The sequence below is a fragment of the Micropterus dolomieu genome, linkage group LG15 (assembly GCF_021292245.1).
Source record: "Micropterus dolomieu isolate WLL.071019.BEF.003 ecotype Adirondacks linkage group LG15, ASM2129224v1, whole genome shotgun sequence".
In the NCBI taxonomy this organism is placed as follows: domain Eukaryota; kingdom Metazoa; phylum Chordata; class Actinopteri; order Centrarchiformes; family Centrarchidae; genus Micropterus; species Micropterus dolomieu.
Genome location: NC_060164.1, coordinates 7,241,279 through 7,266,421, shown reverse-complemented (window position 1 = coordinate 7,266,421; position 25,143 = coordinate 7,241,279). Strand labels below are relative to the sequence as shown.

Sequence of the window (25,143 nt, the reverse complement as noted above, 5' to 3'; positions counted from 1 at the left end):
TAGAGATTAAAAGATGCGATTAGGTCCATCTCACAGGATTACTTTTTTCTTTTTTTTTAAATTGCGTAGTAATTGATCATTTCTAATGGCTCATTATACAAGGGGAGATGGTGAGATGAATATGAATAAAAAGGAGATAATTGCTTTAGGGCCTGCTTGCTTTAACGCTGTGTATATTGGGAGTGCAGTGGGTTCAGGGGAGTTAGTATTTATTGTTTTTCTCTTTCTGGCACCTGTCTCCTCCAATTTCTGTTACTCTGTTATTTTGCTCTGAGGTGAAGAAAATATATCAAATCACAGAGAACCTGAGCAGCTTTAAAAATTTTGAAATGGAATAATTGTTTGTGTGCTTTAAAAAAAATTGCTGTCATCAAACACTGAAGCCTAGTATATATATATATATATATATATATATGTATATATATGTCCTGGCTTATTCTGATTGATTAGTTTGGATTATGTTAGAGTTTCTGAATACAAAACAGTTTATTTTACCTATAGCCTGTGTCTCAGGCTTCATACCAGCCACATGTAATATTGCGTTACATCCAGGTGCCACTTGCCATCTGTCTGGCCATATTGCCTGTTTGTCTGGGTAAAATCTCTGTAACTTATGCGTGGTCCAACAATGTGTCCTGGTGAAAAGGGACACAAACAGGAAATTGGATTTCTTCTGCTCTCTGGATGTGCTGGCATATGGGTGCTCCCTGTGCCGCACGGTTCTCTCAATCACTTTCTCACTCACAGCACAACAACATAAGGCTATTAGAGCTGTCGCGCAGATGAATGTAATCCATACAGAGTGCTGCAGTGAATTACAGAGCAATGTCCCTCTCTGCCATTTCTAAAGGGATATAGCCAGCACTTCAAAGCATTTCTTTCTTATAGCAGGTGTCTGAGAAGCTTTAAGTGTGCAACTTTAAAGTTTAAGTGTGTAAGATTTAGTGGCATCTAGCGGTGAGGTTGCAAATTACAACCAACTGTCTAGTCTACCACTGCTCCCTACCCAAGGGGGTAAGCCACAGTTGAAACAGTGATGCCGACCAAAGGCTTCCATGTACAGTAGGCCCAAAATGACGTCAAAACCCTGACGTCCCGTCACAGATGAGAGATGTAACTGTATTGCTTGGATTATAAACTCTCTGTGAATATAAAACAACTATCAGTGACGCTGCATTGGTGTTTGGGAGATGAGCCTTGTAGGTGGGCTGACGATCCAAGTCAGACAAATGCTCTGAGCCAAGAGACTTTGTTGGTGCAGCATAGTGCAGCTATGCAGCTTCCAGTTGCTCTATGTCATTACAGCACGCTTATGCTGTGCGATCATGCGCAGTAGACGCTGGTGCCAACAGGAGGTGGCCCTGTAGTAGTATTTTATTGGTCCAAAACTGGCTTCACTTCTATCAGTTCAAATCTGTGGGGTGGCTTCGTCCAGTAATATACTGTCTATGTCCCTACCCTTTCAAAGACTGTACAGCTATGGTGGCTGACACAGGACAAGTATCCAATCAAGAAATTAGGTTTCTTTAGGTAGATATATTAAGAAATTATATTTACTTAATTATTCAGTAAAACCATATGTTAATGCGACTTGGCCACTGACAGATAACATGGAAAATGTAAACCAAGAGTGTGTAACATTGTCACTGTGTCTGCACCACAGTCAGACACATTTTACACCACTAACAAGGGAAACACATCGATTCTCTCTGTGATTATGGACCCTCGCCAAAACTGCCTGCCAGCAATAATATCTAGCCCGTGATCAGATTACGGTGCTTTGATAGCGGCAAAAAGTAAAAATAATTAAATAATTTGACAGCGGTGCTGAAATAGATCTCAGTCATGACAGCAACAGTTACTCACATAATCACTTCCTCTTTAGTGGTTTTGCCTACAAAATAAAATGTTTTTTGCTACAATGCCTTATTTCGAGTTGTATTGAGAGCTTTTATTTTGAAAAATTCTGATTGACATTAAAAAGAGTCTGTTGCCTGCTTGATACACCATACATTAAAATAGCCGTCAGAAAATTTTAGTGATTTTTAATGATTTCCCTAAATGTCTTCTGCCTGGAGATAGTGGGGAAATGAAAAAGCGTTGGTTGATGGATGCAGATAAAACAGCGGAACAGACAGAGGGATCGAACATGCAACTTTTTAGGAGAGAGGCACGCGCAGTTTTAATATTATATTTTATATTCTCACCCATCATCTAATGGATAAAAAAATTGCTCTGATGCAAAACTCATTTGCCGTCCCCTGCTGTATATTATTACTTCTTCTTTGAACGTACATATTCAACATAGTGATGAGCGTCTACACTTCCAGAAATCTACAAGAGGAGGAAGAAACAATACAGTGACGGAAAGCGCTCTGTAGAGCTGTTTGTCTGTTTTGGGCTACTATAGAAACATGGCGGTGCAACATGGCGACATCTACGTAACGGGGACCCGCGGTTATGTAGATAACAATGTCGCATTGTAAGGTAATAAAAACATAACGGTTCATCATGTTTATGCTAAACATCAGCTTGAAATCAGTCTGGCCTATGAAATTACAGCTGTCTTTAACGACAAAAAAAATGATTCACCATCTTAACCATTATGGTGGCTTGCTGTGATATTGTAAGACACAAAGACCAGTTAACCCCATGTTTGATTTGAAGCATTTTATAGATTAGTTCAAGCCAGTCACATTCACAGCAGGATGGCAATCAAACACATTCACAAACCATTTCACAAGCATTGGGTTTCTTGCACACACACATGCCCTCCACCTCTCAAGAAAACCTCTTCCTGAACTCACATGTAACAAGAAATCAAGATTCATCTGGGCTTTGAAGGATTTTCCCTTCTTTTCAGGGACAATGAAATGCTTCATTTGGATGCAACAATTTGCTTATTTACACATTTCTGCAGTACTTACAAATTCTGCACAATTAAGTGTGAACGTGCTTTTAGAGAGAAAGAACTGTGAACAAAAGCAAACAATATAAATATCAAACAAGCCACAGTCAGGGCACAGCTCGCTGGAGGATATAAAGATATATGTTTTTTATTTTGCATAATAGATAGCAGGAGGTTCAGTGTAATTCCAGTGGAAGCATTTGACTGTTGGTGGACTCTGAGGCAAGCACACAGCCGCTAAAGCAAAAGAGAAAAGAAACTACAAAGCCAAGTATGTTTGTTGCTCAATGGCTGCAAGGCAATTAAGTGATGTTTTCAAAGATGTATCTTTTTAAATGCAGTCTTTACAAGCCCAGTGCACCATATCATGCTGAGGTTTTACTCAACATCTGTGTGGCCCACAGCAAACACTCCATGCATACCACTTATAATTCATCAGCTGGACAACAGAAAAACATGTGAATTATTTAACACACTGCTGAAGTGAAAACAGCTTGGAAAGCAATATGGTCGAAAAGATGTCCAGTGTCCCCTGTTGGTCTACACAGCTGAACACAGCAGGAAGTCAGATTAAGCTGAAATAGTGGGCGTGCATTCAGTCATTCATTCACAAGTGATCTAGATTGAATGTGCTTTACTCAATCAACCAAACCCACAAGCATCTCAAGAAGCTGCTTCGGGCTGTGTAAATTGAAAGATAACTCATTGCTACATGTTGTAATTATCTAAGAGAGGGAGCACCAAGATTATCGCTTTGAAATGTGAAGTAAAAACCTTTAATACACCCAATCAGCAGATATGGAAATTTTTACTTGTAAATGTTACTCAAGCATGAAGATCAAGTTGCGTGAGTAGCTATATATATATATATGCAGTTTTAATGTGTAAGTTCTGATATCTTTTGGCATTGTGTTGCAAGTGCTGGCAGTGATCTGCTTGGACAGATAACTGGTACTCACATGAGGAATGGCTGCTGGGGAAGCTCTTGCGTCCCTCCGAGACAAGATCGGGTTCCCCAGTGCACAACATCTTCACATTTACTTGTCCATCTGGGAAACAACGCTGGAAATAATCAGGCCTGGGTCTGAAAATCAAACACAACCCAGAGGATGGTTTCTGTGTTGTCAGTAGAAAGAATTCCATTTACTTGTCCAACAATTGATTGGCTATAGATCTAGTAAGTCAAAGCTGAAAAATTAGATTTTCAGAGCCAACATCTTAGCATTTATCATCAGTGACAGAGCCTGTAAAATGCTTCAGTTTGTTTAGCGTACCTGCCAACAATCAACTTGATAGTATTTGTGAAGACTCCATTCAGGGCGAGAGCCAGGGATACAGCTGGAGCAGGAAGATTGACACACACAGTCAAGTAAGCATCTTACAGACGTTTTTTTTATTGAAGCAGGTGATACAAAAGCAGTTGACAGCATTTTGGATTTAAGGAATATTCATAGAACCAGTGATGTGCTGTGGAAAAATAATTTATTTTACCCTCGGTGCAATACAGGTTCTTACAATGGCATATTTGGGCCATTGTAGATTAAAAATATATAAATTGTGGAGCTGGGCAAGGGGAGTAGCCTAATATTCAAATAAAAAAGTGGTAAATGTACAAGAAAAAACTGGAAAAACTGTTTCAGTCATTAATGATACAAGACAAGAGTCAGTGTAGACATAAGAGAAAAGACAGATATGGCAGATGTGAGGGACTGCAACAAAGCCACTTGAAAACATATGTCACATCTTTTCAGTTCTTCCCTAATTTTTTATGCTTTTGGTCTTTGAACAGAAGGAAGCATCTCAAAATGCTGTGAAAGTAGCTTATATGTTATATTATTATCTGCGTACCCTGCTTTTAATAGAGTCCAGAGCTTTAATTTAAAAAAAGTTCTCGTCAATTTGTGACTTTAATCTCAGTAAATATGTTTTTTTTTATCCTAAATTTACAACTTTAATCTTTTTCTCTGAATATAACCCCACCCCTGTCTCTGTAATTTATTTATTTATTTTACAATGATTCTAATATGCTGTCGTAGGTTCTAGAGGGTTGCCCACTCTTCTGACATAATGTACAAATAAAACAGCCAATCAGGTTCATGGGAATTTCCCTTGCAGCTGGACAGATGGTTGTCAGGATTTATGAGCTAAGCCTCTTATAATTTCTAAACAGCAACAGTAGCAAGCATGTTTAAAACACAGTTCAAGCTTCATAAGCACAGACACACACAGATACACACACATGCTGCTAGCATGGCTCTGTAAAGCTACTTAGGTGCAGTGCTATAAGCTAAATGCTAATGTACTCACAACAAAAGATGCTAACATGCTGAGTTTTAGCAGATATATTTTTGTTTACGATTGGAGTTTAGTGTGTTAGTGTGCTAACAATTACTAATTAACACTTAACAAAGAAAGGCTGATGGAGATGTGAATTAAGTTTTGCAGTTATTTGGTCATTGCCAAAGTACTGAACAAATCAAAATTCTGACCTGCTTGGCTTAGAGGAAACATGAGGGGATCACCAAAGTAATTACAATTCACATTGAGGGAGACATGCATGTCTGCACCACATTTCATTGCAACCAATCTAGTTGTTGCGACTTTTCACTCAAAGCCACAATGTGAACCTCATGATACCCCTAGAGGAAAAGTCAAGGTATTACTATAATCATTAGCATTTACCCTCTGGGCACCATGAATGTCTGTACAAAATTCAAGGCAGTTGGTGCAGGCCTAGTTGTTGAGACAATTAATTCTGGACCAAAGTGGTGGAATGATGGACCAATAGACATACTGACATTGATATCCATAGAGCCATGCTAGTCACCGAAAATTTAAGAAAAACTTTACATACTTTATAGTTTAATGCTGGCAGTTATCTATCAGGTATACATTTGGGAGAAAAAAAAGTATCCCCCACACTAGTAGTGGCAAAATGATTACACTTACAAGTCTATCTGAATGTTACGCAATTACTGCTTAAGCTTAACTTTGGTAATGAGAAACAGGGGGGCAGCTGCTACTTGACATATAGGTATTGCATTGTTACTATACATTCATTTGATTCTCTACGAAGCAAACCACCAGGGCTCATCATTAGCCAGTTAATCCCAGTAGTCTGCAGGTCAATTGAATCCACCCCAGGTTGCCAGAGCTCAAATGTATTATCGTCTTGAGCTGCTGAGAGGAGCACAGTGTCACTGTTACTTAACAGCCTGTTAATTTGGGCAGACACTGTGTAGATTAGATGAAACTCAGAAAAACGGGACATTAAATTGCAATGCTTTCCTTTTTTGTAAGATCTCACTCGGTATGAGGAGGCGATTGCTCCAGCTGCATTCGCTCAAATATAGTCTTGCCTTGGGAAGTTTGCTCGTTGTCAGTAAAATATTAATAAATGTTTTGCTGGCCTAAAGCTGACAGTAGCACCGACACAGTTTTGGCAGTTTATATTTTTGTACTAAAGCTTGTTTGTTAAACTCCTGGCACCAAATGAGCCAGTTTCTGCCGAGTTAGCTGGAGTTGCATAACTGATCAAACTCAAGGAGACATCCTTTATGGGTGCTACTCAGTAATGTGGCACACTGTAAATTCATGCCTTGCAACTTTGTGCCTCCAGTTTAGCCTGGACTTGCCTCAAATCTGCTGCATTTAAAAGGTAAGAGAGGAACTAATGCATTCCTCCTATAATAGTGTAGTCAACATGCGTAAGTCTGTTTGGTTGTGCTTGGTCTGTGCTGCAATAGGACTTGTGTCTCTGGTCACCAAAATTGACATTCACATGCACTTTCCCACAGAGTTTACACTAGTGATTGCACTAGGGCACAGCTTCAGGAAATTAGAGACCCATTAGTGTTGTTGTCATCACTTTACCAAAGTTCCTAACATTCATCCTATAGATGACCAGTCTGATTTGTTGGTGAAGCTGCTACTGTCTAAATCTTTGCAGTAGCTTCCTGATTTCATTAACAAGCAGCATGGTTCAGTAGTATAGTACTGAACATACCCAGATGGTTAAAGCTTTGACACATTAGACCCACTTTGCAGGGACCACAAAAACTATTATTGAAAACCCTCTCATTGTCTCACTAAATGGAAGATTACTCCCTCTACGCACACCAAACAATAATGCCTCTGCACGATATGAGATCTCACATTCAGATGACGGCTAATATCCTTCATGCTGTGTAACCAAAAATTTGAATCATCTCTGTGATTGAGTGTAGTCTTTTGGAAAAATACAATCAAACTTCCCAAATGGCTTTATTATATTTTGACTGATAGGTAATCACACAATTAAGCTGCAGGAGTATGGAATGATAAAGAATTATTAGACAGCTCTACAAAGGGAACATTGTATTCTTACTCATTTTACTCTGTATCCAACAATAGATACACAGGAAATTAGCAAGTCCAAGTCCTATTGGTTTTACAAGGGTGAAAATCTAACTCAAACCCTTAATTTATGCCAGCTCAATAATATCTATTTCAAATTTTGATTCATAAATTCAGAATTAGAAGACCCTCAGGGAAAACTTTGAACTTAATAAATTAGCGGGGATATAGGGACAGCTGCTTCTCTGTGATTTCAGCTTGAAATGAAAAACAAATAAGTCCGTAGGTAGATAAAAATAAGCTACTCCCGGACAGCACACACAGCTTTAATGATCTTTCTTTCTCATTAGGTCTAGGGGTAGCAGTGGTTTAAAGCAGCCACGCGATCATGTAGAAACTTGTCAGAATAATGGGCTCCGTTTTCTTCTTTGTTCTTCTGAGTGATGTTGTTTCCCTGTATGGCGATAAAGCCTTGGAGAAGTGCTTCTCTGCAGGCGGTAGTGTTCACGACAGCACTGTAATCTCTACACTGATGCACTGAGCCACCCTCTCCCCACTCGGTTAATCTCTGTGTGTCTGTTTAATTGGATTTGTGTTAAACTTTCTTAATGCTCTCTGATGTGCCAAAGCCTCTGCAGGCCTCTCGACCCATGGGGGAAATAGCAAAGGGGAAAAAATGTGACATAAATTCCCAGATGCCATTTGAGAAATAAACAAATGGCATGAAATTTTAATGGGTGTAAATACTCATGGCCTCTGTGATTGAGATGAACCTGTGTGGTACAATACTGACTGCTACACTAGGTCACAGAATTTAATGATCTGCACTATTAAGCAAAATAAAGTACTTCTAGGTGACCAATTAGCCCATGCTTCCAGGAAGAACAGGGAAAGAAGCTTTTTCAGAGTTATTAAAAAACTCCAAATGCAGTATGTGTAGCAACTATAAAATATATACTATCATTTAAAATACTTATTGGCTAGATTGTGACTAACAATTTCAAGCAATTGGCTTTGCAATTGACATACCTAAGCATGCCTCTTTGATCTCTGTCTTGTCCGTCCTCTGAATTATCTTCACCACAAAAATCACCGCCAATGGGGTAAGGAACGAAATTGCCTGTGAGGAAATAAAGACAAAAGTTTTTCACATTAGAGATGCTCTGCAGCATTGCTCTGCAGCATTGCAAAGGGTCTTGTTTTGCCTCAGGGAATGACATGAACCTATCCATTATTTAGAGTTAATTTTAACAGGGCAAACTGAGAGGCCTAACAAACTTTCTAATTGTTCCTTGGGATTTCTTGCCTGCACAGAGAATTTTGCCCCTTGCTTGGTAAGAGATTTAGGCTATCCCAGCGGCTACAGTATCTCATAATACTGAGTACACCCCTAACATTTTTGAAAATATTTGATAATATCTTTTCATGTGACAACACTGAAGAAATGACACTTTGCTACAATGTAAAGTAGTGAGTGTACAGCTTGTATAACAGTGTAAATTTGCTGCCCCCTCAAAATAACACATCACACAGCCATTAATGTCCAAACCGCTGGTAACAAAAATGAGTATACCCCTAAGTGAAAATGTCCAAATTGGGCCCAAGTAGCCATTTTCCCTCCCCAGTATCATGTGACTCGTTAGTGTTACAAGGTCTCAGGTGTGAATGGGGAGCAGGTGTGTTAAATTTGGTGTTATCGCTCTCACACTCCCTCATATTGGTCACTGGTAGTTCAACATGGCACCTCATGTCAAAGAACTCTCTGGTGATCTGAAAAAAAGAATTGTTGCTCTACATAAAGATGGCCTAGGCTATAAGATGATTGCCAAGACCCTGAAACTGAACTGCAGCACTGTAGCCAAGACCATACAGCGGTTCAACAGGATAGGTTCCACTCAGAACAGGCCTCGCCATGGTCGACCAAAGAAGCTGAGTGCATGTGCTCAGCGTCATATCCAGAGGGTCTTTGGGAAATAGACGTATGAGTGCTGCCAGCATTGCTACAGAGGTTGAAGGGGTGGGGGGTCAGCCTGTCAGTGCTCAGACCATACACTGCACACTGCATCAAATTGGTCTGCATGGCTGTGGTCACAGAAGGGCCCGTAAACAGTTTGCTGAAGACAAGCAGACTAAGGACATGGATTGCTGGAACCATGTCCTGTGGTCTGATGAGACCAAGATAAACTTATTTGGTTCAGATGGTGTCAAGCGTGTGTGGCGGCAACCAGGTGAGGAGTACAAAGACAAGTGTTTCTTGCCTACAGTCGAGCATGGTTGTGGGAATGTCGTGGTCTGGGGCTGCATGAGTGCTGCTGGCACTGGGGAGCTAAAGTTCATTGACGGAAACATGAATGCCAACAAGGCAAAAAGATGAGGGTAAAGGTGATGGACTGGCCAAGCATGTCTCCAGATCTAAACCCTATTGAGCATCTGTGGGGCATCCTCAAACGGAAGGTGGAGGAGTGCAAGGTCTGTTATATCCACCAGCTCTGTGATGTCGTCATGGTGGAGAGGAAGAGGAATCCAGTGGCAACCTCCATGAACTCCATGCCCAAGAGGGTTAAGGCAGTGCTGGAAAATAATGGTGGCCACACAAAATAATGACACTTTGGGCCCAATTTGGACATTTTCACTTATGGGTGTACTCACTTTCGTTGCCACCAGTTTAGACATTAATGGCTGTGTGAGCAAATAAAAAAAAAAGCTACTATCAAATGTTTACAAAAATGTGATTGATTGTTTTGTGAGATACTGTCGGTAGTTATTTATGCCTCAGAATGTATTCACTACTTTCAAATTCAATATTTTCTTCACCTTAAGCAACAGAGGTAGTAAAAACAAAGGATGATACATTTTCTGTTAGTGCTGTTCATCCATTCAGCCGTGTGTAGATCTGTATTTCCAATTATAACCCAATTTTGTACATCACTATCCCCTTTGAAGTAGGCAGATTCAAACGTGTAATGAAACTTGCATTCACACTCATAAGTGCACCAACAGTTACTGCCTGAATTACTACTGCACGTGTGTTCTTGTGTTTACCCCCTTCTTGTGTTTCAGGATTTCTGTCTCTGTCTCTCTCTCTGTTCTTGTTTATGTTGTTGTTGTGTTGTCATGGTTTCCCTCCCTGGCTCTGCTGACACACACACCTGCCTACTGCTCATCACTCTTCCTCCAACTCCTGGGGCCACTGTGGTTCGACCCCCGGATCACTACCCACCTGCCAGTCTACCAGCTCAGCCGTCTGCCTTCCAGCCACCACTCTTCATTCCCTCTGCTCACGCCAACCAACCTCCTCCACTGCCACCATTCCACCCCTGCAGTCTCCGGGTATCTCTCACAGGCAGCAGCCCACACCTTAACCTCCTGTTTGCATTACAGACTGCCTTACCAATTACACACTGATCCGTATCCTGTGATTGGGTCCTCCATTTCCTGGCCATAACAGCTTTGAACAACATAGTGCTAAAACTGGGCCTTACAATCAGTGAAAAACAGCAATGCAAGACTGTATCGTGGAAAGAAACACATTACCGTACATGCTTTAATGTGTATGACATATAGTGTGGTTGAAGAAATAGCTTATATGTTGCTTAAAGGTCACATTTGATAAACAGATGTTCACAAGAAACAACCAGAAAATGACAGACGCAGATTCAAATACTGTATGTACTTAAGTGTAGCAATTGAAGCAACAATGCTGGGGCAACCCAGCAGCAAGCAGCATCCATCATGTTTGCCAAAAATGCACCTGAGTATCAGGGTCCTTTCAATCATAGCAGCTCCCATCACTTTATCACTGAGCTTGTCAGGGAATAGAAAAAACATCTCTTTCTCTGTTAGGCTATGTCTTTCACATCTCCTCATAATTTATGTAGGGTGAAAACACTAAACTGAATGACAACTGTACCAAAGGGGGTCAGACCTTGGTGGTCGATTTTCTACATGGTGGCATGGTACAATTTCTGACTGTATTTTATGCATAGCAGCTGTTCATAACCTTACACCTTAAAATTATACATTGGCAACCCTCGGAGTCAAATAAAGTTGTGAAATATGAAAACAGTCATATGTAGATGAGGAACGCAGTACTTATGAGGTTTTATGTTACCATGGAAAAACATTAATGTATCCAAAAACATCTTAAAGGTTTGACAGTCTAAATGATCTTGACTCATAATATATTGTAACTTTTAAAGATACTTACAAAATACCTATCATGTCTTTTCATTAATGAAGAGATGCATTTTGGCACCTATATAATATTTTTCATTTTTCCAGAATATTCCAATATTACAACTCTCGAATATTCACTTAACACTCCTTTATGAAGGCTACATATTGTGCACACATCTAATCAACTGTGAAATCCTTCTTCATTATGTGTAATGTCTCTTTCACATGTGTAAAAAAACACTAAGTAGACATCTTTATTTGTGTAAATCTCACTGAACAGTCCATCTGTGCCTTTCACCCAAGTGCCTGCCTAGAGAGTAGACTATACTCACATTTGCAATTCTCAGGAAGATTCCCACTGTCAATGGTTAGGGACAAATAATTCTCAATAACTGTTTTGTTATTTTAATACTTATTTGCCTTCTGTATATTTATTCTGGAAGAGCACATTATTTGTTTACTTATTAATTATATGACCTCTTCACTCATTATTTAATGGCCTGCCATAAGAAAAGATTCATGGACATTAAAGTTAAAATAAATTGTCAACATTTTTAATAAAGGGTGTTGAAAAAACAAACAGTGCAGCTAAGATAAGCTCAAGGGTTTCTCTACTGCTTTTTTCAGGACATTCAGCACCACAGACGGATGTTGGAGGTGGGGATGGAGGCTTTCTATGACTAATGCGCTTTTAAGTGCTTATAACAAGAAGCCAACAAAAGCTTTGTTAATGAGCAATTTTAAGCTCAATTCTTGATCAAAACCACTTATGTTAATGTGTTAACCCCTTTATCTTAATATTTAATTAAACTGGTCTGCCACAAAGGCTTCTAAACATTATTAAGTAGAGCCAGCTAATCCTCAACATACAGTATCTACTGTTGATATTCCTTTTATTCAGTATTTTTTTTTTAGATAGGGGAAAACATAATACATATATTAAAGTTTACAGAAGCTGTCATGATTTCTAGCTCGAAATGACTGACAGTGCTCACCACCTACTCTGCTGCACATAATGAGATGATTGATATGTGTGGAGAAGCATAGGATGGAGTCGAGCTCCTGTCAGTCAAACGCTGTCAGTTCACAGATAGGTGAGCTAACCAAGCAATGGGCGGGCAAGCCTTTACTTGTCAAGTCGGTTTGATATTTTGATCAAACAGTGAGTACCTACTAGACAAGTTAGCATGCAGACAAAGATATCCAGCTGTACAGAATTAAACATATCAGCCTGTCAGAGAAATTATTTACTGAAACTGTGGACTATCAAGTTAATTCCCAAAATATGTTAAGAGATATTTCTTGTATAATCACCATAAATTAGGGCATATTATGGTGTTATGCACATTAGTTAGGCTCAGTTTGTTATTTTAAGTGTCAGACAACATTGTACAGAGATAGACCTTTTTTAAAGAGTAATACCATCGCTATTTCAATCTTGCCACCAGACTCCATTGATAAAAATAGTAACATTACCTTGTAGAATATAGGAGTGTGCCTAACTGCTGCCTCGGTCCGTTAGTTTTTTTGTTATTGTGTGACTTTGATGTTTTTATTTGTTGATGTCATTGTGTGACTTTGTTCAAAGCACAAACACAAACTAACCAATCGAGGCAGTGGTATACCAGAGAGGTAAAATTACAATTTATGTCTGTCTGGTGGCTTTGAAGAGAGCAATGGAGCGACTCTTTCTGGTTAAACAAACGGCGCTTACTTTTTAAAGAAAGATAAATCTCTGTAGGGATCCTTTCCACAGTGTTTTCAGACACTTAATAATAACTTAATAATCTGAGCCAGTCAGTGCCAAAAACCAGCACTTTAGTGGACGTATTTTGATGGGGCGCAATTGCCCGCAAAGATCACTTTGCAGCCATGTCTTACTGCTGCCGATAGCTGCGCGCTCGCTCAATACTGGAATTTCAAAATGTTGTCCCAATTAGGCAAGACAAGTTTATTTGTAAAGCACCTTTCAGCAACAAGGCAATTAAAAGTGCTTTGCATAAAATAGAAAAGCAACATAGCGAAATATAAAAAAATTTAAATGCTATTTTAAAAAGAGTCAAATAGAAAATAAATACAGGCTACTGTACCAGGTATTTGTTCACCTGTATTTCTAATGGGTTACGAATAATCAGGCTATTCACCTTCCATATTTTTCATCTCTCACACTAGTCAAACCTCGTATGATATTTATTTCCTCTTACTCACGATTGTCACCGTGAATCCAGATTGTTTGCGATACAATCTTGGTAAAAGCAGTCAAAACAGTGGAGAAAAACCTTCATCCCTACTCAGCCTGCCCGGAATCAGTCACATATACACAAAAAAATAAAATAAGGAAAATAAGGTCCATGTTGAAAAATACTGAAGTTACCCTTTACAGGAAAAAAAGTTTATAATATGAGAGAATAGGGTACATAATGCAATCATTACCAGGACTCAATTTACTGAAGTACTGAAAACACATTTAGGAGGTATTCATATAATAGCAGCTTTAAAAAGCAGTTGTGCACATAGTGCTTGGATATTGAACTTTAGATGTGTCACAGTTTCTGTTTAAAGTTGCAGAACCATTGCAATGGTTGTATACATTTGTTCTGGTCAGGTGCTGTGACTTCCTGGAGTCTCTGTTGATTGCATGGCAAGATGCAGAAAGTCACAACACCTGGCAACTGTTTGCTTAGAAATCATGCGATCACATAAAACCATACATTTTTATATTGCTGTTATACATAGGAGATATAGAATATATTAGTGAGATTTAGGTGCGCTGGTAGGTGTTTTTTTCAACTTTGGACAGAGCCAGACTAGCTGTTCCTCCCACTCCCTGTCTTTATGCTAAGCTAAGCCAATTGCTTCCTGGCTCAATCATCACATTTGTTGCATATCCATGCATACATGGTATGAATCTTTTCTCATTTTTAACAACAGCTTGTTTGTTCTGGCATCCTTGGAACTGTTATATTATAATCACTCTTCAAAAATAGGACCATCTACTGTCCGTATGGAAGAGAATTAGGGCCACATGTGAATTTTCTTTTTTTTGGAGTTCTGAGAAAAAAGTCATAGTTCATCCATCCATCGTCAACCGCTTATCCTGCGTACGGGGTTGTGGGGGGCTGGAGCCAATCCCACACCCTGGACAGGTCACCAGTCCATCGCAGGGCCACACATGGACAAACAACCACTCACACTCACATCCACACCTACAATTTTGGAGACACCAATTGACCTAGCCTGCGTGTCTTTGGATGGTGGGAGGAAGCCAGAGCACCCACGCGGACAACATGCAAACTCCACACAGAAAAAGTTTGAACCCACAACCTTCTTGCTGTGAGGCAACAGTGATAACCACTGCACCACCGCGCGAATTCTGATTTTAATCTCAGAATTCTGTGAAAAATAATTCACACATGGCCCTAATCCTCTTCTGTACGAATGAGTTCTGTAATGCTCAGTTTGCTGTATTTTAAATGTATTGAAGTCAGTGATTGTCGCTGAGAACTGCGCTGAGAACAAAATCAGCACAGATGCTCCATTATGTGCTTTTTGCCAAGATATTCTTTAGGTTATTTTCTCAGTGTTTACAACATGAGCCAAAGGAAAAATATTTTCAGTCCCTGCTGTATTGGTTTGAAATTCATCTTTACCCTGTGCCGCCCACTTCTGTCCAAGAAGAGATGATATTTACATCAGAAGCACTAATCACCACAGTTCAGTAAAGCCCTTCTCATATCTATCTACACATTTCAGGCCTCGCCTCAACAGTGGAAAGAAGAGGCTTTACAGTATTGTCTTAATGTAGGATTTCTGCACCACACAGATTATTACACAAGCATAGGATGTAGTTCAAATAAAGTGCAATAATCAGCAAGTATTTAGTGTCAATCAAGTAATAATAAGAGGAATGCATAATTAGACAGCAGGTACTTACGAACATGACCCTCTTGGGAATGTGGTCTGACTCAACTAGAGGATTCTTGTAAAGCCAAAGCTCCTCTGGTTGAATCACTCTCTCAAAGGGCTCCAGAAACTCTGTAAATCTGTGGCAAAGAACAAATGTACACCAATCAGTTTTAGGCATGTAGTAGATGCTTTTACACAGAGCAGTATACCATAAACCATCTGGCAGTGGTTGTCAAAGTGGGTCGGAGGATGTTTGAGAACCACAGACATATGCGTAATGCTTAGATTTCTGCATTTGCAGGGCACAAGAAACGAAGACCTGGTGGTTCTTACACAAGGATAAAAACAACTGAGGCCATGTAAGCAGGGCTACTTCACCCGAGCTCACCTTCAGTGAAGAGCTCTGCTGTTTCACACTCTTACTGAGTGGGAACAAATTAGCATGCTCCTGCTTTCTCCAGCCCTCCTTGGCCACCCAGTGATCTGTCAGACACGACCTTGTTCTCTGTCATCTCAACAGTCTTTTTGTTACTGCACTCTAAAACAATTCTATAAGCTGCTCCGTTCCGCTATTAGGTTGTGAAGTATTGACCTCCTAGGGCCATAGAGAGCTTCAAATATTTTTAGTATGGTTAATATTTTTGCACTAAATGAACAAAAATTTATTGTTTTAAACTACAGTGTGGCTGGGACATTGTCTTCTAGCAACGAAATGCAATAAATATTACAGAAATTCTATCTTTGGGGAAATTTGGTAATAAAACAGTGGAATGAGGAAGGCACTACTTGTCTTATAGCTGATTTTTGCCACACAGTGGCACAGAACTGGCCCATGTAAGTTTAAAAATAGTACAGCCGCATGCTCAGGTGTTCCTCTAAAAATTATGGGATGCCCAAAAACAACTTATCTAAGGCCCCAAATAGTACATATCTGCAATCCCTGGCATGGTCCAGGTCCTGTGTGCACTGTTGCTCCCTTCTTCCCATGAATCATCCTGACTTCTTCCCGCCACTGCGCACCACTGCGCACAGCACATTCATTATCATTTTCATTCATTATAACACATAGGCCTAATGATTTTTTAAAACTATCTATGTCCGTGATTCCATTCATTAATATTACAGTTTTTCTCGATTGCTTAAACACATTTCTTGAAATGATGCCTCTTTTTCTCGAAACTCTAAATCCACAGCTTGTCACCCAATTCCACGCAACATCCTATTTTCAGGTCAAAATGAAGCTCTCCACTCAAAACCATTAAATCTCGCTGAAAAAAACAAACTTTGCCCTCAGACATAACACACAAGCCCTCAAATACACACACACTGCAACACAGTCTTACACACTGGTGAGATACATCCAAAACAATAGTACAAAAACTGGTTATTAGTAATGTTGCTTGTGGTGCTCCCCTCAAAAACCTTTTCACAAGATGAACACAACTAAAGGAATAACAAATGCAAACATTTGCACACATTTTGCATTCCTGTTTGTGTTTCCACCTGGGTAGCTGTGTGCTAACTGAGCTCAACCTGCTGATTGAGTGAACAATATTGAATGTCAGTGCTTTCTCAATGACCATATGGTGTAGGCAATGAGAAATGAAGGGATCCGTGTGTAGAGTTTGGGCTAATGGGTGTGCTTTTTGAAAAATGGAGTTGTGGTTTTTAAATGTTAGTTAAAAAGCCTGGTTTTTAAGCAATTGAGAAAATCTGTAATGGAACAGTTTCAATAGATAGCTAAAACTAATGGATAAATAACTGAAATAGGTAGCTAATGGACAAATGATTGAAAGTTACAGCTTCTGCAACAAGTGGTCCTGGTACTAATGGAGACTTGACCAAGCTAACTTAGTAATAGTTAGCTAAAAGTAATGGATACATGGTTGAAATACACAGCTCAAAATAATTGAAAAACGATTTAAATAGTGTTAGCTAAAAGTAATGGACAAATGGTCTAGATGTCCAACACTGCCACACCTAAAGGTTAATGTTAACCTGACCAACGTTATTATTGACAATTCAATTGTGTGAAAACCTAAAATAAACTTCATAATATTTTATACTGTATTTATAATATTACACTTTTAAATGACTTATATGAAGTGTTAAATTTCATCCAGTTAAAATTACTATACACATATTACCTCATCTTACAATCTTAAAAATCTTTGGGGGGGAGGGGGGGACTAAACAAATAATAACTTTTTCTAAAGTTTGTGAAAAGGATTATTGGGTCTAGCTGTTCATTTTCCAGACAAACTACTTTATATCTAGGAGGAAATAGTGATGGAGTAAAGCTCTCCCAAGCAACTACATGCCCTTCAGCAAGGCATTTATCACGCTTCTGCTCCAGCTGAGCTACTCACTGGCCAGCGGCAGAAGTGTGAGGATATCCTGGATCCTGTGCAGATCCTCAGTGTGACTCTTAACTGTGGAAATGTCAGTTAAAAGGTACATGCATCTTCTGCAAACCTTTTCTAGATAAAAATGGATGAATGTGCAACAAATGTTCTTATTTTCCTCTCTCTTCAAGCTACAGGAAAATCAATTAAATGTTTTTAATCTTTCTAAAAGAGAGGAAGCGTGTTACATACTGTGGAAAGTCAAAAATGTGTTGGTCCTCTGATAACTACATGATGTTTTTGCAATAGAGCAACCTAATCAGTACTAGCTTATTTTACACCTTGCTGTGCCAGTGTGCATGAGTCACTTCAGCCCCATTACATTTACGGTATGTGGCGCACAATAAATTACACCATGCTAATGACACAGAATATGCTTCATGAATTACTCCATTTTCCCAGCTTGTACTCTCTTCAGCTCCCTTGTTCAAACGTCAGTGACAAAGAATGTTATTTCAGTCTCCAGGGATTAAAAGCATAGAGATAGAACATAGACAGATAGCGTCAGTCAAGGAAAAACCCCACCTCAACCCACCCACATACACACACATACAGACAATTCCCCTACCTCCTCTCTTACTACACAGAGCTCTCAGGTCATTAAATACTACCTGTCACTCTGCAGGGCTTATCTTGCATCCAAGCACTAACATCTTAATGAGTTTGAGGCACACACTCCCCCAAGGTAACCACATAAATAAAATTCATCTTCATAATATTACATTTCATGGATTCACGTTAGAATGCACATATTGTGCACAAACTTGCTGCAGTTTAAAAAACTTTTTTATAGTATTGATGGTAGATGGATGGATATAGCAGTTTTAATTGGTAGAGGCGGAGTCCGCCCTTCCCTTGCTGGATTCAGATTTCCTGCATAAGCATAAGGGATTCACAACTTTAATCTTCAAAATTCACTCAAACAACCACAAATGTTTTATATGAATAATTCATAACTGTTCATCATGGTAAAAGATTCTTTTAAAACAGAACATGACGCATTTAATAAAATGATGCAGCTATGGATGGCAATGAATACCTCATAATTTTACTATGGCCCTGTATTTTCAGATATGACAATCACCTTGTTTGCTGGGGATGATCACTTTCACAAAATGAAAATGCCTTCTGGACATGTAATAACACTCCTCCTTTGGAGAATTTGTATCCAATCTATTCCAACAAATCAATACCGCCCTCAAAGGATTTCCCTTGGCTCGAGATTCAGTTTGAGATTTTTGCCTGATCTTCCCTTTCCCAGCGATAAACTTTATTAAAAGAAAGACTCCAATATGGTTTGGGCGCACTTTGGGGATCCAGGCTACACACGCCAAACATAGTTGGAATTAATCAGGGTTTCATCTGTGATTCCATGGACAGAAGAGCCTGACCTTTGCGGAAATTAATTTTACTTTTATTGTAATTTACAGGCTGAGATGAAAGAAGTAAGAAGTGCATCATTCACAGACTTGTGACAGAGGATGCAGTTGTGTGTGTGAGGAAAGGAAAGACAATGTGGATTACAGTCACATTAGTAGAGCTGATGTCTTGAAGAGGTAATGGCATACACAGCATGCCCCCCAATTTATCCTGCTGGGAAATAATTGTAATCACACTGATTCAAAGAGAGAGACAGAGAGGGTGAAAGGTGATGGTGGTCTGCATTTAAACAAACTCAGTATTAGGTTTTAAAGTTAAAAGCCAAAATAGTTTTTATATGTTTCATACATGGCTTTTGTTTGTGACTCATATCCTGTTGCTTTTGCCCCTCTTTCTGCTTATTTCCAAACTTAAAGACCTGTGAGAACATTACTCTTGTGTTTTTCTGCACAGGCAGACTCTCATCAGTGCTCCAATGAGACCATCTGACATGATCTCTGGACAGAATAGATGAGTTCTCTAAATGCACATAAACAAGAGGCACACAAAAGGCCCTGAACTCAGCACCGCCTGCTGGCTGCCTGGGGAGCACCTCATTCTGTTTTAGCAGCTTCTGTTTGCTCTGTATTGAGACATTATTGAGCAAAGGCATATTGGCTTCTATAGGGGCTAAAACGTTATAGATTAACGGACAACATGGGAAGTCTTAAGGGGAGGCCGGCAAAACCATTGTTTTTTCATGCACTGGCTAAATTTGCTGCTTTCATAACATATCTTATTTCAGACAAGTGGAAAGAAAATGCCCAAAATACACATTTAGGTATTTATTTTACTACACTATTTCTATTTGCGACTGTAGATTCCACCTGAATTCACCAAAAGTTAGGATTAGATAATGCATCATTTGCATATTTAAACATAAAATACAATATATATCTTTTAGGGCTGTCCCCTAATTTACATAGTTGAATCAGAATCGTCAAGTCCTGCCTATAGTCAACTGACAGTCGAAACGTGTGTGTTTTTGTGCGCAGCAATTGCGAGCCGGACAGGATGGCTGCACTTCTCCACCATCAGCCACTATCGTGTGCACAGTTTTGACCGAACAGGTTGAGGCCGCAACACGCCAAAATGAACTCAGTTGTATTGTAGCCTACTGTATTACTCTGTATTGACTGCAGCTTATTTGTTTAGTATTATTGGCTTTTTGGTGCATCCTCCAATTAGTACAGCGCTACAAATGATAATATGCTTGCTACTGTGTGCCGGCGACAAGCAGTACTTAAAATAATAACACTTTAATATTATCATAAAGGGCGGAATTGCGGTCTCTCCTTGAGCAATAGTCTTTGATGGCATTTTTCAGGCGATTGAAACTACACCCTGTTGCAATATCACAGACGTCTGGGGTAAGTAGTGAACTGCTGTGTGTGTGACAGAGGGAAATGTTGGATCAGGTAATAAGCAATGATCTCTCTCTCTCTCTTTACCCTCTCTAAATTCAGATTTCTGTTATAGAGATTTATGCAAATTACCAAATGTTATTTATATAATGTTCCATTTGCATATTTATCATTTTAGAAAACTTGTAATTTAGAAAATAGTTGTCTTAACGTAAGTAATCAACTGGGGAAGTTTAATGGTTTCAAGTTACATGTAGTGTTTCGCAATGAATGTGCAAAGTTCTTAAGATGTTGGCATCAAACTTTTGAAAACGTTTAGAAATTTATAGTGGCCGGAAGATAAATTTTTCTGCAAATAGTTTAATTGTAGGGGTCATTTATGCTTAGTGGGCACAGAGTATGCCACATACATCCACATTGATATCCACAAAGAGCAGACCATAACTACCTTATAGTCTTGGTTTTAAATCTTTACATCTGACCTTTTCTAACTCAGAAACTTTTTAGATTTTTGCCTCTCCCCTGTTCCTCTTCATTAAAGCTCTGCAATTGGGCCAATTTATCATCAACAATTCCTATCCATCTCTACTAGCTGCATATTCTAAATCTGACAAGCACAGCCACAGCCAAGGAAATAAAAGTGAATTATTTCTCAAGATCTGCTCTATCTTCCTTTTCTGCTGAAACACCGTGGAGATTTAGCACACAACAGCATCAAGAACAATAAGAGCAGCTCATTTGAAAGCTCTGGATTTACAATGCACTGTGGGCAGAATCTGTAACTATGGCCTCGGGTATACTACATATTGTCTGCTATGCCACCGTGAAAGAAAGTTTAAAAAAAAGTGTGGAATAGTTAACTTAGTTGAATAAACTTCAGGCAAGTAAAGTAGTATTTTGGCTGAGTGGCTGTGTGCGCATGTTTTGCTATCTGTGTGAGCATATTTGTGAATGAGCCTATCACAGATATATCGTACCAGAAGCTGAGCGTTTTCATCAATATTGATCGCATTATATCTGCTAGCAGGGGCTGGCCCGAGCGGGAGCCGAATGCCAAGAGCCATTATTAAACTGCAGTCACGCAGCATTTATGTACAGGTGCAGGAGGCCAAAAAGCAGCTCTAACACTGCATAGCTCACTTAGCAGACTGAGAATGTGGCCTTCACCTTCAAGAAAAAGGGAAAATATTAGGGAGTTTTACAATGTTCACAACACAGAGGTGCAAAGCAGATGTCCTTAGAGTTAGCTCAGGGTAACTCTTGTTCCTCCTAAGTGATGAGGCTGTTTTCCTCACTTTGTTGCATTTTGCACCAGCGCTGCTACAGTACCTGATGCAACCCAGAGACTCTCGTGAAGTGCACATTTAGCAATCAGCTGAGCTACTAGGAGAGAGCTGTGTGTGTGTAGTGAAGGGACTGACAAAAAAATTGGAGCGGACCATCTGCCAGATCTAGGACAGAAATTTAAAATGACTTTTCCCACCAGATCTCAGTTGGGCAGTCATCACTGCATTTCTCTCAGTCTGATGACATTCACGTGTCACCCCCTACTTATTACTCCAGTCATTTAACCATACAGCAGGGAGCTATTAAAAAGTGACTTATGAGATTTACAAGCTATTAGGATCAGAGGTTGTGTAGAGCCCTGAGGGAAATTCCTATCGTTCTCTGTTCAGTGCATCTTCTGGTTCATTTACCACTGGTAAATTCCCATTCCTCCTCTTACACACCATCAAATCCAACTGGAGAATTGGGCTGTTCAATAAAGCTAAATGGTCAGTGGTGAATGTTGAGCTTCTCTCAGTATGGTTTTATATCTACAAATGTCTTGAATGTAGAAATGATGACAGTAAGGAGGAGCGATTCAAGGAGAAATAATATGAGATAAGAAGTGAGAGAATGGTGGAGCAGACTATTTTCTGGCTCTGATTCCTGGCCGAGTTTTGTCCCAGTGGAGGCTGGCACAGACAGGCTGCTCTATAGTGGACAAATCAGCAACGTACTGCTTGGATGGCCACTCAACACATCTAAGATCTCTAGATTATCTGAGCCGAGGCCTTTGGTTATTGCGCCGACCAGTTTCAAATTAAAAGGGAGATCATGCTTAGAATGTCGAATAAGCTCTCTTAAAATGTTAGGACATTTCAAGGAAAGGTTTATAATGCACTTTTTCAAAAGTCTCTCAGTAACTGATGTGCTGAAGTATTTGGTCTTTGTTAAGTTTGGTCTCCGTCATCTTTTATTTTTGAACTGGTGAAGAGCACTGTAATAAATGTTTGGTGTTAAAGGTGTTATATGATAAACCTAATGACTTCACTTCACACACACTGCATATACTGTTTTAATTTGCATGAAGAACCTAAGAAAATAATAGCAGATACTGTAAGTTGGCATTAGTATCATGTTAGAAGTGGAACAGCATTGTAGTAGAATTGCTTTGGATAAAAGCGTCTGCCAAATGAGTAAATGTAAATTAGAAAAAGGTATAATTTTAAAGATTAGTTTTCCATTTTTTGTGGAAACAGAAAGGAACAGCTAGCTTGGCTCTTACTTAAGTTAACAAAATCTAGCACCTCTAAAGCCAAGTTCACACTACACGATTTTACTGTAAGCCCGATTCTGCCTCGGCGAGGTCGGTGACCGTTGTGATTACGGTAAATCAGTGATCGATTGGCGGTTGCCAGTCCTTATGTGTGAACTACTCAAGGAACAGCTCCACGACACATTTCTGACACATCGCCGACATCTGTCTGATATTTAGCATGCCAAATATCTGGAACAGTCAGCCCTCTCAACACCCACGTCCAGCCAATGAGAGCAGGCAGAGCAGGCAGCTACTACTTTCACCACAAAACACTTTTTACTCACCTCCAGTTCTCTCTGTAGCTCAGACAATCCCTGTTACCCTGTGCTATTGCAATCGTTCTTGTTTTGTTATTTTTTTTATTCTTCCGCCGCTAATTCCACTACTGCAGCCTAGACAGTAACTGCTAGGGACGCGAAACTCATAGGGTAGGTTCAAGACCCTGCAAGTAACTCAGGCGCAAAAATCCGCACACTTCTACCTCTAGGGGGTGCTATATGCAAGGTCAACGCGTTTGGGCTTGGAACTCCATGGAAGCTTGGAACAAAAACCTTATATCAACGCGTTCAGGGGATCGAGCTGAATCTCGTGGTATAGGTCACGCCCATTTCCGCCTAGACTTTTTTTCCGCTACATCGTGAAAACTGAAAAAACTTTTGTAATTAACTCCTCCGAAGCCGCAAGTCCGATCGACACCAAACTTGGCACGGATAATCTCTGGACCAAGCTGATGAAGGTTTGTAGACGAAATTTTGATGCCGCAAAAAATTTCGCAATTATATGCTACCAAACGTTTGCGAAAAACGCTATCAACAGGAAATGATGTCATATCTTCGCTTTGGAAAAGCCGATCAACACCAAATTTGGAGCTTACTACAGGCATCAAAGTTCATCCAAATATGCCCATAGGTGGCGCTGTTATTGCAGATTAAAGACATAAAAAAATATCCCATTGACTTACATGCATTTTATATCTCCATAACCACAAGTCCGATTGAAACCAAATTTGGGTCAAATCTTTCCCATGGGCCCCTGATGACACCTGAAAGATTTGGTGCAATTCGGCCAAAAGGTGGCGCTATAATTGAAGCTCAAATGCCCCATTCACTTCAATGGGATATTGAACCAAGGAACATTTTGCGCACATTCATAAACCTTATGTCTACGTGTTTGCGGTATGCTGACAATTCCGATGGTATAGGACACCCCTCTGTGCAATGACGTTTTCATATTGCTAAGTCGCGAAAACTGTAAAACCTATTTTAATTAACTCCTCCGAAGCCGCAGGTCCGATCAGCACAAAACGTGGCACGGACCATCTCTGGACCAAGCCCAACAAAGTTTGTAGAGGGAATTTTGATCTGAGAAAAAATTTCCAATTACAAGCTAACAAATATTTGCGAAAACGTCAAAAACAGGAAGTATAATATATCTCTGGCTTGGAAAGGACGATCAACACAAAACTTGAGGACCTTATGTGGCATGCCCCCTGAGGGTCTGTGCAAAATTTGGTACAGTTAGCCCCTAGTTGGCGCTATTCAAAAAAATCCCATTGACTTACATGCATTTTGTATCTCCATAACCACAAGTCCGATTGACACCAAATTTGGTTCAATTCTTCCCCATGGGCCCCTGATGACACCTTCAAAAATTGTTGCAATTCCGCTTACAGGTGCCGCTAAAATCGAAGTTGAAATCTCTCACTAAATCCCATTCATTCCTATTGCATTTTCAAAGGCAGCACATTTTGCCTCTGTTTGGAATGGCCCATCAAGACCAAACGTGGGGACCTTATGCGGCACGATGGCAGGGCGCCCGGGCCGACTTGCGCGCCCTCCGCGGGGCCAGGGGGGGTGGCTTGTGCGAGGAGGCATGGACCCCGCTTATAACTGCTTGCAGTTCTAGTTTGTCTTTATAATTGCTATCTTTATGTTGTGTGTCGTGTTTTCTTGACAAAACGTGGTTTGGAGACCAGCGTAGTCATTGTCAGCTCACATAGTGAGTGATCCCCTGTCACTGATCAGTCACGTAGTGTGAACGCCACAG

General features: G+C 39.8%; 1 protein-coding gene across 1 annotated transcript in view; it reads right to left on the bottom strand.

Annotated features, from left to right (window-relative positions):
• The window catches only part of plpp4 (phospholipid phosphatase 4), a 52,251-nt gene that overhangs the window by 7,351 nt on the left and 19,757 nt on the right, over positions 1-25,143 (bottom strand). The window contains exons 2-5 of the mRNA XM_046071000.1: positions 15,354-15,462; positions 8,273-8,363; positions 4,183-4,246; positions 3,868-3,992 (exon numbers count right to left, since the gene is read on the bottom strand). Coding sequence (XP_045926956.1) covers positions 3,868-3,992; positions 4,183-4,246; positions 8,273-8,363; positions 15,354-15,462 — 389 coding nt within the window. The remainder of the gene's footprint in view (positions 1-3,867; positions 3,993-4,182; positions 4,247-8,272; positions 8,364-15,353; positions 15,463-25,143) is intronic.